Genomic DNA, 12,657 nt, shown 5'->3' on the forward strand with positions numbered 1-12,657 from the left:
ATGCAGCCTCAGCGTTTCTTCCAGTTGGACAGACCTTCCCCCAGTTTGTTCTGACCGATCGTACCGTGCTAAGCCTTCTCCCTTCCACTTCAGTCCCGCTAGGCCCTTCTCGTGCGTCCTTAGTCTTCCTTCAGCGCCCTCTGTCAGCTGACCTAAGCACTCCCTTTGCAAAAAGTGATGCTTATGTCGTGTGGTGGTTTTAAAAATATTTAAATTAAGGATTTTCCAGAGTTCAGACATCTTGGAGTTTCTTAGTATGCCATATAGCAGAAGCCTTGTTCCCTGGCCCGGTACTACACCCCTGGCTGCACCCAGCAACCTCGCTTTCTCTGCAGCTTGACTTAGAAGGCCAAAACACTCGTCAACACAAAAATAATCCCCAGCATAGACCGCTTGGAGAGCTATTCTGCCTTTCAGTGACGGCAGCACGCAAGAGTCTGCACTCTGGAAAAGTTATCTCCTGCTGTAACTACTTAAATAGGGACTTTTTAGCTGCTGTTTCTTCCGTCAAAGCACGGCATCAATTTCTACTTTAGCCAAATGGTATGCTGCCCCCCCGCCCCGGCTTCAGGTAACGACGACTCCCTGCCGCCGCCCTTTCGCATTAGATTTGAGTACTCAAGGCCAACTCTCTCACAAGCGTTTTCTTTTTACAAGCATTTGGAGGAAGCCGTCCAAGTCAGAAACCCAGAGAGGCAGAACGTGCCCCAGTATCTGAGGTGGAGGGGCGGAAGGCACCCCAAGGCCATCAGCATTACGGAGCACTGTGATCAGTAGATGACATTCCTATGAAATACAGCTTATTCTAGGAAAAAAGGTTCCCATCATCTACGTAGGAATGGTGAGATGTTAACTCTTCGCAAGGAGACGGTTCCCATCTAATTGAAAGGAGGTGTACAATTTTGACTTAGAATTACTCTTAACACACATCAAACTACTTTTTTGCCTGGCTGGTGTCCAGCAAATGTAACACACTGTGGGGTTTTTCCCACAGACATTGGTCTCCCAGCCAGGGTAACAAGGACTCCCTGGCATACCGAACCCTGAAAAGCTTTCTGTGGGTAGACTTCTTCAAACACCGTTTCCTTAGCAATGAATGAACCTTTTGGGGGTTTTCTGGTAAGCACTATCCTAATACTTTAAAAGCAAAATGACACTCCTTGACTAGTTGCCACTTGAGACTTTTTTTTCGGATGGGCTGTATAGGCTGTATAGAAGAAGTCCCCTCAAGATGACAGAGATGGTCCCCATCAACAACCCAAGAAGGACAGAAAATGAGATACGGCAGTCAGGATGGCAAAGGCACCCGTTCAGCCACTCCGGTAACGGCAGTCGGTGGCACGGATGAAGGCACCCTTGTAAGAACAGAGCCGAGTTTCCAAGGAAGCAGGTAGATTTGTGCTGTGGGTGCTGACATCCGCAGGATAGCCAGCTTGGGAAACAAGTGTTTGCAGGAGCATCAGGACAGAAGGTGTCCAAACCACTGTCCTTCTCTGCTAAGAACCCTACTAGATGCTGCCGGTGGTTTCCGGAGGCACCGGTATCGCCTAATCAGGCACTAGAAACGCATTCTTAGATTGAGGATTTTCCAGAGTTCATACTTGGAGTGTGTTAGTGTGTCATAGAGGAGTATGAAGAGAATATGGGAGAAGCCTTGTTCCCTGGCCTGGAAGAAGCTACTCCCGCATGCCTTGCTCTGCACGGGGATACTCTGCTCTCTGAAACAGCACTGAAAATCCAAAATACATGCTAATTACATCAGTACGCGTAGTAACACCTGTTGTGGTGTGATTTTCTGGCATCACTCAAAAGGCTTCAGTCTCCTACATTGAATCTTACCCACAGCCTCCCTGCCCCTCCAAGACTTGGCCTTCCAGCCAGGTGGCATGTAAGAATATGCCTCGGCTGCACCTTCTAAATCCCTATGGAGGGGTGTAAGCTATTCCAACATACGCAGCGTCTAGCAGAATGCAGGGACAGGAAGAGGAGTATGAGAAAATGGGAAAAAGTCCTTTCAAATAAAATATACTAAGTAAACACACATCTGAGTAGGGGATGAGAGAGGGAAGGAATCAAAGGAATCAAGAAGCAGCACTACATGGCCCTGAATCCAGAACAGATCCTTACTGGCCCAGAGGAAGGAGCGTTGACGGGTTGAAGCAAACGCACTTCCCAGCAATGGAAGGGCACACCAGGTAGGATGAGCAGTGCTGAAGGACCCCCTGCCCAGCACACACTCACGCTTTTCTGAATTCTGCCTTGGTTCAGTTTTTGCTGTCGGCTTCTGATGCAAAGCACTTGCTCCCCCGGCCGAGTCTTCGCAGAGCGCCAGGTGAGCCTCTGGCACATGGAATGGGCTCTGACACTTCCTGGCTCTCCAAAAAACAGATACATACAAAAGTCTTCTCATCAATCGGCCTTATCAGCACCATCAAACACCATGACATTGGAAGGAGGGAGGGAGTATCTTTTATTCTCCAAGAGGGGTGTAGTCTTGCCAGCTAGCTGCTCTATGGGCACCAGGATCCCATGGGAAACAAGCAAAGTTTGGTGAGGAAATCTTCTATTGGATCTGTGACAAGAGGCCTTTAAAACAGCCTTTCTGGTCCTCCTTTTCTCTCCAGTGAATGCTGCTTCTGCTGGAAGGCTGCCTACCACACGTACACGTGGGAAACCTGCAGTGGAAAAGTGCCAGCAGGGCAGAAGGGCCTTCCTGGCTCTGGGACTGGATTTACTGAGTTGAGTTTATTCACTCCTAAAGAAACACAGGCTTCCAGATGGTTTTCCCAATTGCTATTTGGGCGCTGTCTGTAGAGAGTGCTGAGGTGACAGCAGCAGTGGTATGCAGGTGGGCTAAAAGGTCTTCCTTTTTTTTCCCAAGGCTACTGCCCATAGAAGAATGGAAACAGCTGGACTGCCATCAAATTAAAAACTGTCTCCTTCCTTGAAGGAGAATGAAAAGCACGAAAAGGCATTTCAAAACTAAATTGCCAGCATAGTAGTTTTTATGTTGGCAATTAATAAGAATAAAACACCACCGAGAAACCCTGCATAATGGTATGTGCTTTTGTTTATTGGGGAAAAGTAAAATCCCAAACTCTAGAGAGTCTCAAAACTCCTCCAAAAACGATGTCAGCCCGTTATCCATACAGTCCACTGCAGCCCAGAGCCTTGTAGCTGCTCTTTTCAAACAGGTGGAGTGCCGTCGGTTTTACACCAACTTACGTGAATCAGAGCAAGCCGATTCCCAACTACATATTCCAACGTGCACCATGGCTAATTACTCCAGACGGAAACAACCAAGACCCCCAAGTGCCGAAAAAAATGGAAACCTGGAGCAAGAGCATTAAATTGAGAACAGAATTACTTCCAGATGCTCCCTGAGTCTTTTCCTAGCTCACATCGGCTGCCTCGCTGCTGTAATGCAGAAACACTCTGCTCCATGTCAACAGTATCTCCGAGTATCAGAGTTTTACTGAGCCTGGAAAGAGTAAGTATACTCACACAAGCTAAGACAGAAGCAGGAACAATCGATGGGAGAACAACTGGAAAAACAAACTTGAGGGAAAATAAGGAAAGTTAAGGGGACAAGTAGGAAACTATGGAAAACAGCATGTTTGTTGCTTGCGAAAAGAAACTTTCTTGCTAATTCTCAGCAAGCTTTTTATCTTCCTATGTTCTTATCCCTGGGAATAAAAATAGTCAGTGCAGGTTTGCGTTTTTCAAACCTCAGGATTCTCAGGAAAATGGATTTCATTTGCAGACAGTAGCCATCAACTTTACAATTTCAACAGAAATTTGAAGTCCAGAGGAGGCCACCAAGATGATTGAGAGTTGGGCTTGTTCAGCCTGGAGAAGGGAAGGCTCCAGGGAGACCTTAGAGCCCCTTCCAGTGCCTGGGGGAGGCTACAAGAAAGCTGTAGAAGGGGGACTTTTTCCAAGGGCAGGGAGTGACAGGACAAGGGGTAACAGGTTTAAATTGAAAGTGGGAAGGTTTAGATTGGATATCAGGAAGAAGTTCTTCCCGGAGAGGGGGGTGAGGCGCTGGAACAGGTTGCCCAGAGAAGCTGGGGATGCCCCATCCTTGGAAGTGTGCAAGGCCAGGCTGGATGATGTTTGGAGCAACCTGGTCTAGTGGAAGGTGTCCCTGCCCATGGCAGGGGGGTTGGAACTAGATGATCTTTAAGGCCTCTTCCAACCCAAACCATTCCATGATTCTGTGATTTTTTCAGATGGTCTTTGTGTTCATGGCTCAAGGAAAAAAAGCTTGATTTTGTCCTTCATTGCAGTTTCACTTTAAATAAGTCGTTAACTTGGTTCTTTAGTGGAGTTGTAGTTGATAATGGAAACCGGGGTGCTACAAAGGAGTAGTCTCAAAGGAAAAAGGCAATCCTACTCGCTGGCTACAACAGTCTTGCCTAGTGATCATCTGAATCTTAATGGAATACGCTTCTCCATAAAAAACCCCGTGAGTTTTAATTTACAAAACACCATCTAATCATTACTGAATCCCATCATAACACTTGAAAATTGAGTATTTATTGCTGCAAAGTTGTGTCGCATTATCTTGAATGTTATAACAAGCTGCACAGAGTAGTTCTGATCTAAACTTAAGCTTACTTGCAGCAATACACCTACAGAAATCCACTAACAAGGACCTGGCTGTTGGAGACGTTCAAAAGGGAGAAGGGAAGAGAAGGGGAAGGCCATACTTGCCAACGCAGCATGACTTCTGTCTGAAATCAAAGCAATGTTTTGTTTTATTGCTGCAATTTTTTCCTGCAAATTTTGGCAAAAGAAGAGTTGCAGGACTTTTCCTCCGAAACGCTCGCTGTTCTGATCCCCTGTATCTCAAATTTACGGTTAGGCTGAGGTTATTTAGTAACAGATTTACCTGTGTTTCCTCTTCTTCTTTCTGGGAGGAGTATCAACATCTTCAGCAGGGACTGGAGCAATAATACTAGATTCCTTTACTCTAAACTCATACACCTAACAAGAGATACCATAACACATCCACGATAAATCTCTCGCTAGTAGAAGGTTACTCATTTTCTAAGTAAGTATGATTTCCTCCAACCAACAACTTACAGATTATAGCCATAGTCTCTTTGCAATACATTTAAAGTTGATTATTTTTGTCATTTAAGAACAGAGAGTCTAATTTAAACCTCCTGTAAATTTAATTTTAAAACACTTTTAAAGCTTTTATATATTTGTGGCATGAATTCTAACAGCATTCTTGGGGCAACCAAGAAAATTAATCAATGATCTCTTTCAGTAATCAACACTAGTATTTCTACACTCCAGCTTTAAAAGTAACACCCTATCACCCTTAGGAAGCAGGTTCCCTTCTTACCTGCCTGCATGTTTTGGTCCCAATCAGCCTGGCAATTGCACAGAAGTTGTCATAGTAGGTGCCAATGAGAACTCTAAACATGGAGGCTTCTGCACCACTCCATTCCACATTCTCTGGTGGCTCAATATTTGGCTTCATCTTTATTGGTGTTTGACACCTAGAATTCGCCTCTGTCATGAATAATTGAGAGTTTGGGTCAATGTAAAGCCATGTTTCAAAAATTTCACAGTCCTTAAGAATGTCAACGTTAAAAATAGCCCAGGTTTTTGTTGCTGTTTCCTGTTCAAAGTGCCACAACATAGCAGCCCTTTTCACATACCTCTGACAGAGGTTAAGAGTCAGGTTAAGAGCAGCTGGTGAAATTATACAATCTCAGCTCTACACCTGAATAAATGCAATCTGGAACTTTTCTAACAGGATTCTGTTTGATTAAACTCATACTATTACCATCTTTTTACTCTTTCCATACATTCCAAGTACATGTTTTCTAGGATCACATAGCTCAACTTGGATTTTTTTCCATTCGTTTGGGTTTGGGGATTTTTGTTGGTCTGGGTTTTGTTGTTGGTCTGTTGGTGGTTCTGGTTTGGGTTTTTTTAAATCCTCCCAAGCACTCTAATTGAATGAAGCAGCACTGACTATCCTTACCAGAAGAACTGGAGGTTTCATCTTTCTTTTCCTCTTCTTCTTTATCATTATTTTCTCCTCCAGTTTCGGTTCCAGCTTCTCTATCACTATCTGTATCTTTCGATTCCAGCACATTTATCGTCGGCGTGCTGGGTCTGCTGGTGTTGTTTGGAAGCCTTCCCCTTCGGCGGCCACCCGGGCGCTTCGGTGGCGTCTTTATACGCTCAGCGGTCAAGGCAGCTGCAAACTCCTTCGCACCCTCCTGAACACAAACGTGACAGCTTTCAGTAAAAGAAGTGGAAAGAGTTTTCACCTGTGGTCAGGCACTGGGGGAGAACACGTTCTACTTGCATATTGTCTAACTTGGCATTAGTCTACAAGTTAACCACGTACACACAAATTCCGCGCAATGTACTCTAACATGAGCATAGATCCTTTGGATGCTAGCGTTAAAAAAATAATTTACAAAGCACTTATGTCAGTATTTCAGTTCCACTTTCATTTTGGCTGCCAAGTGAAAAACAACTCATTCGTTAAATTTCTACTTTCCTAGATGACAGGGAAAATGAGAATTTGCCACAGAGAATACCCTTCAAAATACACGAATCTTCTCGCACGTAGCACCTAAATGCAGAGCACGTATTGTTTTTTAGAAACACAGTCGCTGGTAATGTGTTTTCTAGTGGAAAGGGCTATGACGACGCGTAGCAAGTTCTTACGCTGGGAAACGACACAACTTTCGTACTGAAAAATTGAGGGGAAGGTATGAGAGAGATTTGGTACAATATTAGTAAGGATTTCCCTTTATTAATTTCCATCCTGTTGTTTAGGAGCACAAACACTGGATGGAATCTGCTTTTGGTAAACTAGAAGCCTTCATGATTTTTGCTTGTGATACAACTTAGGAGAGAGAGAAGTTTAAGACCCAGTTGTTTGACACTATTGGACACAATAGCAGAAGCACAATATTGGGAAGTAATCATCTGCCTTCCCTATGAGTATCTCAGCCTACATCTAATAAAGCTAAAAACTATTCCTATTTAGACTTTCACTTGATGATTTTCTTCTGCACAAAACGGAGAGAACGTACTCGACTGCAAGTGGCCCTCAAGTATAGGCACAAGCACAGATCCAGAATGTCCTTACACAACGTGCAACCTGCTGTACTACAGCCAGCACTAGCCCTTAGTGCATTCCACCACGAAATCCTCTTACCAGATGTTGGTAACAGTGCGGGCCGCAAGGCTTGTTGTCCAACGCTGTTTCTGTATTCTTCCGTTTGTAAGTATTGGGAGTCGCGTGGAATGCTGTTGAATGAAAACACTTTTACTGTTAGAAATAAACTAAATATCGAACTGCAGACAGCATCCAAAACATTAGGCTTACCAGCACTTTACTAAAAGCATAATAAAAATGATAACAAATAGGAAAAGGCCTCAAAACTAAACGCCATCTAGTGACACTGGGCTTACCAGTTACACACACAGAGAGGGCACACGTGTCAGTTTTTCATGTCCCCGTTTGCATCAGCGAAGACAATCATCACGTTTGTTTTGGGTATCAAGGAAGCAGACAAACTCCCTCTACCATGTTGGACAGAATTATTCAGGGCTCCTCCCATTAATGCCTGATCATCTCTCACTCCACAAGATCCATGTGTTTAATTTTTATCTTGTCAAAAATGCCGACCCCACACACGTTGGAAAGGTAAGGACCCACTTTCCGTTTTTGTTAGAGAGTGACACCAACATTTTAACTCGTTTATCAGCACTCACAACCAAGCTGACAGGCAATAAGAGTTCAGTCCTACACCCCACTGCAGGGCAAAGGTAAGTCAGCATCACACAGTCACTCTGCACCAGAGCCACCTGTTATGCCCCCAGCCGGCAGGGAAGAGGCTGCTCCGGGTGCCTGCAGGCTCTGCGTGAGTTGCAGAACGGTGGCAGCTCAGAGTGGGGCAGAACTGGGTACGGTACAGGTGCCACATTATCACCTTTATCCCAGGATGCCAGAGCTGCACACCCATTCCCTTTGCCAGAGCTCGTCTCAACCAGCTCTCCCCGTGCAACGCCTGCTGCCTGCAGGATGTTTTTTGAGAGGTTTTGCTGGAACTCTTCCATATTCTTTAGTTAACTGAAGGCCTGGAAAACCTGCAGCTAGACTCCCACCAGAACTCATATGCTCGTGTTCCCACATTATATTAGAATATTTTTGGAATACCATCCCTAGTTTGCTGCAATCTTTTTATTTAAAAAAAAAACCTCTTCATGTTCAAGGAATTATTTTTTTGGTTTTTAGTACAGATAGATATGTAGATATCAATGAACACTTTCTGGAGTGTGCACTCACATGAAAACCAAACAAACCAACCCAAGAACCTCCTCTGAGCCAGCTGTCCATCCCTAACGCTCCACGGAGGCCTCCAAGGGGCGCCTGCCCGAAAAGGCACCATCCCCAAGCACTTACGCTGCAGTTTTACCCCCACTGCAGCTAGGCCACTGTAACTCAGAGTGAAGAGTTTTTCCTCTCCCACATTCTAGTTAAAAGCTTTTATGGGATACGTCGCTTCTCATCAGTGTCATCTCCTCGATGTATTCACACTTTCTGTAGGTAAAATGTTAAATAACAAAGAAACCTGGCAATTTAATGCCAAGTTATTCCACCTTGTCCCAGCTTTTATGAAACAATGAGATGATGGGAGCTACCCATCCAGAAGTGGAGGGGAAAAACTCCATCTTTTTCAACACTGCATCTTTACATTTGCACAACATGCCCTTTCATTCGCTCAGGGGTTTTTTTTTTTCCCCAGGGAACTGTTTTACCCTCTCTCCACACCACAAGGAAAAGAATTTTGCAATGACACAATGGAGCAGTAAAACATTTGCAAGCCGTAATCCACGTCAGACCACTGCAACGTGCAGACATCAAAACTACTCTGTTTAGATACCACTTGCAGATGCAAGCGTTTCTCTCACAAGTTCATTTGTGGGAGGTCCTAAAATGAGTGTTTATTGATTAAAAAATTGTTTTCCTTTAGACAATGAAGGAATGTTTAGTCTGTCATGTTTTAAATCAGTGAGAACTCAAAAATATGCTGGATCTGATGCTTAATATTAGAATTTTATCTCGTATCCCACCGTTTCAAAAGCACCCAACATAACACAGTACTGACAACTGCAGGCAGAACCTGCCACGACTGTTGCGAGGTGTTTTTTGGGGAGGTTTCTTACCAAGAAAGGACAAGAATAAAACTGTTTGCATAGCTGAATCTTGCAAGTATCAGTTGTCATTTTTTTCCCCCCAAAATCAAAGACAACTTTGCAGAATTTCCCGAATAACTAAAACTGCGTATTTCTCCTATAATTCCCTTGAGATATTAATTTTAAAGTGGCTTCTCTGAGTGCGTTTCCTGCCTGAGATTTATTACCTGTCTCACCCCCAAAGGGTTCAGTTCTCATGTTTTTCATGAAAATACACAGGCAACAGCTGAGCCTGAAACGTATGTTTGCTTCACGGTCAAGCTCTTTGGGAAATTCTCCCTACCTGCTGTTTTTCCTTCTTCTAAGGTCTTTGTTAGTCCAGACATTTAGGCATAATCCCTTGCTGCCTGCAAATGAGGTCAGGACACAAGTTTTTTCAGTAATGTCATCACCTGCACATAAGGATTGCCAGGTCGTCAAGGGGACTTGACAGGGTAAAAACCTAATGATTACTTTCCCAATACTTAACCCAAATGTTCTATAACAAGTATTTGCAACTCCACAACATAAAGCTAATCTTAAAAAATGGAATCTAAGAGGGGGAATTACAAAAATCAAACCCAGACCTAACAGAATTACAGGAATTCACTAAGCCTTCTTCAGAGATTTGCGCCTTTCCAAGTACCAATCTCATCACTGTGGCCCACCACATTATCGGAGTCAATAATTAAAGATGTCATCTGCAGAAGCAGACAACACAACTGACACTCCATTTTCAACAGATGAATTTCCAGCTCCAGACAGACACGCAGAGACAGAAAACAATCCTCTTGGGTGTTGCTACAGACACAAGCAGAAGGAAGCAGTGCATCCAAAGCTGTGAGCAGTCATTGCAGAGGTGAGGTTTGGGCACATCTTCAGGGAACAGCGACTGAAGCATCAGTTTACTACATTCAGTCTGGAGGCTTCATCCCATCAGGGACATAACTCTGGGCTCTGTCATTGGCTGAACCTGGCACTTAGGAACACATCGAAGTGACAACACTCTGAACCCAGCCTTCCCAGCACTAAACCAATTCTGAGCCGATCCCCCAACACCGTGGGCTTGCAATACCAGGCTCCCCGGAGTAGTAGGTACCAAACTGTGGTCTGTGAGTCCTTCCAGTTCTACTTGTAACCATCTGCCAAAATGACTCTGATAACGTAAGTCATCATAAGCATGTGTATTTTAGAGAAGCCCGTATCTTCACCAGAAAACTCCCACAAGTTTACAAAATTAGTGAGATAAAATGACCTAAACCCCTGCTGCAGAGGTACCTAAAATCTTCTGGGGTACTACTGGAAAAGTTTGTTCTCACTGTGTCTGGCCAATGCTTTCTTGTTGACTTCAAAACCAAAATCCTTTTGAAGTAAAATTAGACTGGCACTCTGTCCCCCACTGCTAGACTACTGAGCGTCAAGAACTCGTAAAACCACAGCCAGACAAATGGATTTGCCAAGAGGTAGCACACAGCTTCACTTCCCTGTCCTACAGACCACAGCCTTTCTTGGAATGAGTTATCCAGGCACCTCTGACACCTCTAAACAAACTCTACAACTTCCAGGTGAAGCCGGCTGGACAAGGCAGCAGCTATGCTCCAGAAAGTGAGTGTTCTTAGACATTATTCAGAAGAGCTGCTTTATTTCGTCTTCCAAGCAAGGCCTGCCAACAGAATGCAAGGAGAAAGTGAAACTAAGAGACCTAACTCCAAAAGCCACTAAAGAAACCAGGAACAGGAAAATCTTCCCCTCCCACTGCCTGAGAACAACTCTTCCAACTGAGAGGCAACCAAGGGATATCAAAAAGCAGCAGCAGCATTGAAGGGCTTCAGCATGAAGTACATATCCAGGCAGACTGCACGCGTGCTGGATGGATGAGGTGCATACACACCCACAGTGGAACACGCCAACCGTTAAGTCAAACGAGAAAATGAATTTGAAATAGAGGCCACCACGTATTCAAGTTGAAACCACTTCATTTTGGACTGTTAGGTTCTCCTTCACACTTGGCTCTGTTCTCAGAGGAAGGATTGCCTCAAGCAGCACTTCAGAACCTCTCTTACTCTTCACAGTTTACACATGGAAACTAAAATCATTACTAACGCTGTTAAATCCTTCTCTCAGAAGAATGGGGTCACATGAAAGCAATTCAGTGGAAAAGTCATCACAATTTCTACGACTCAACTGTCTGGAAGAATTCTTATTCAAATCACTAGGTACAAGTAAAGTGGCTAAAAAGTAACAAGAGAGAATAAAAGATAAAGTTGTTTGTGGATGTTCATTCTCCCTGCTGGAAAATAGAGCAAGTCTGATGCATAATCAGGTATTTTCATGGAGAAATATATCCCATTCTCCACGCACAAACTGAGAAAGCGTGACACACAAACAGGAGTAGAAAACAAAGTCACATTCTTGAAGACTATAAGCAGAGAAGTAACGTCACAGGCTGATCCAAGCCAGGGATTTGATATGAACTCCTAAATGCAAAAAGGATAACAAACTACCCCAAACCGGTAGATTTCTGAGGTGTAGTTTTCACTGCAAAATGATGTAAACGTGGACAAGTTGGTTTTGTAAACCTTAGCGGTATTACTGGTTTTCTTTCCTTCCTTCCGTAGTGCACCTTATGGTACTTCTAAGTTTCCTCATTCACAAGAAATAAGAGGTGTAATTGTACTTACGATGCAAGAAGCAATCGTACTTAAAACAGCGCCTACAGAAGAGCGTGTGAAAAGAATGCAGGCTTTGCTCCCTCTGAACGGATTTAGCATTTGGTCCATCTATGTTTGGTGTGCATTCAGGAGGAAGAGCTCCGGGAAGCTGCTGCTCTGTGAGTTCTTTGTATCTTAAAATAATAAAATAGAAGTTACTTATTCAGAGTAATAATGGGGGGAAGTAACTTTTTATTCCAGTACCCCTCTGCATTTTCAGTGATGAATTAAGAGTATTTAAAGAAATGTGACAGCCAGAAAGGCCGATCTGTCAGTGACGCAAAAGGTATTAGTTCCATACTCGTTAATACAAATCTAAAATTGGCTGGGCAAGGCAGCACATGTGCAAGCTCCCACTGTCCAGCAGTTTGAAGGGAAGGCTAACAAACAGCTCCGTATCGTTCCACACAGTGACAGAGCAATATCTCCCAAGAAATCCTTCTTACTTCTCTTTCAACTCTTCTGCTGTACCCTTGTCTGGAAACATGGAGGAAATGGCTTCAAATATCTTGTCAGAAGGAAATCTCCGAGGTGGGTGGCTTTCTTTCTCTGTCAAAGCAGCAAAATATGTGGAAAACAAAACAAAATAAAATTACATTTCTGCTCCTTCACGGAGGTGTTCACAGAAAGGGGGGATTTGCCAAAATCCTAAATAAATGAAGAAGCAAAGTTTGGTATTTCTAAATTGCAGACAACTGAAACTGCATTGAGTGACCATTCCTGC

The 12,657-nt window shown here is 43.9% G+C and overlaps 1 protein-coding gene across 2 annotated transcripts in view; it reads right to left on the reverse strand.

The window, feature by feature from the left end:
* Nucleotides 1–12,657, reverse strand: part of EZH2 (enhancer of zeste 2 polycomb repressive complex 2 subunit) — a 21,485-nt gene that overhangs the window by 1,481 nt on the left and 7,347 nt on the right. For both annotated transcript variants that reach the window (XM_010149978.1, XM_010149977.1), the window contains exons 6-11: nt 12,380–12,482; nt 11,904–12,067; nt 7,199–7,290; nt 6,005–6,245; nt 5,357–5,526; nt 4,895–4,989 (exon numbers count right to left, since the gene is read on the reverse strand). In XM_010149978.1, coding sequence (XP_010148280.1) covers nt 4,895–4,989; nt 5,357–5,526; nt 6,005–6,245; nt 7,199–7,290; nt 11,904–12,067; nt 12,380–12,482 — 865 coding nt within the window. The remainder of the gene's footprint in view (nt 1–4,894; nt 4,990–5,356; nt 5,527–6,004; nt 6,246–7,198; nt 7,291–11,903; nt 12,068–12,379; nt 12,483–12,657) is intronic.

This window comes from Eurypyga helias, unplaced genomic scaffold (assembly GCF_000690775.1).
Source record: "Eurypyga helias isolate BGI_N326 unplaced genomic scaffold, ASM69077v1 scaffold43064, whole genome shotgun sequence".
Lineage (NCBI taxonomy): Eukaryota > Metazoa > Chordata > Aves > Eurypygiformes > Eurypygidae > Eurypyga > Eurypyga helias.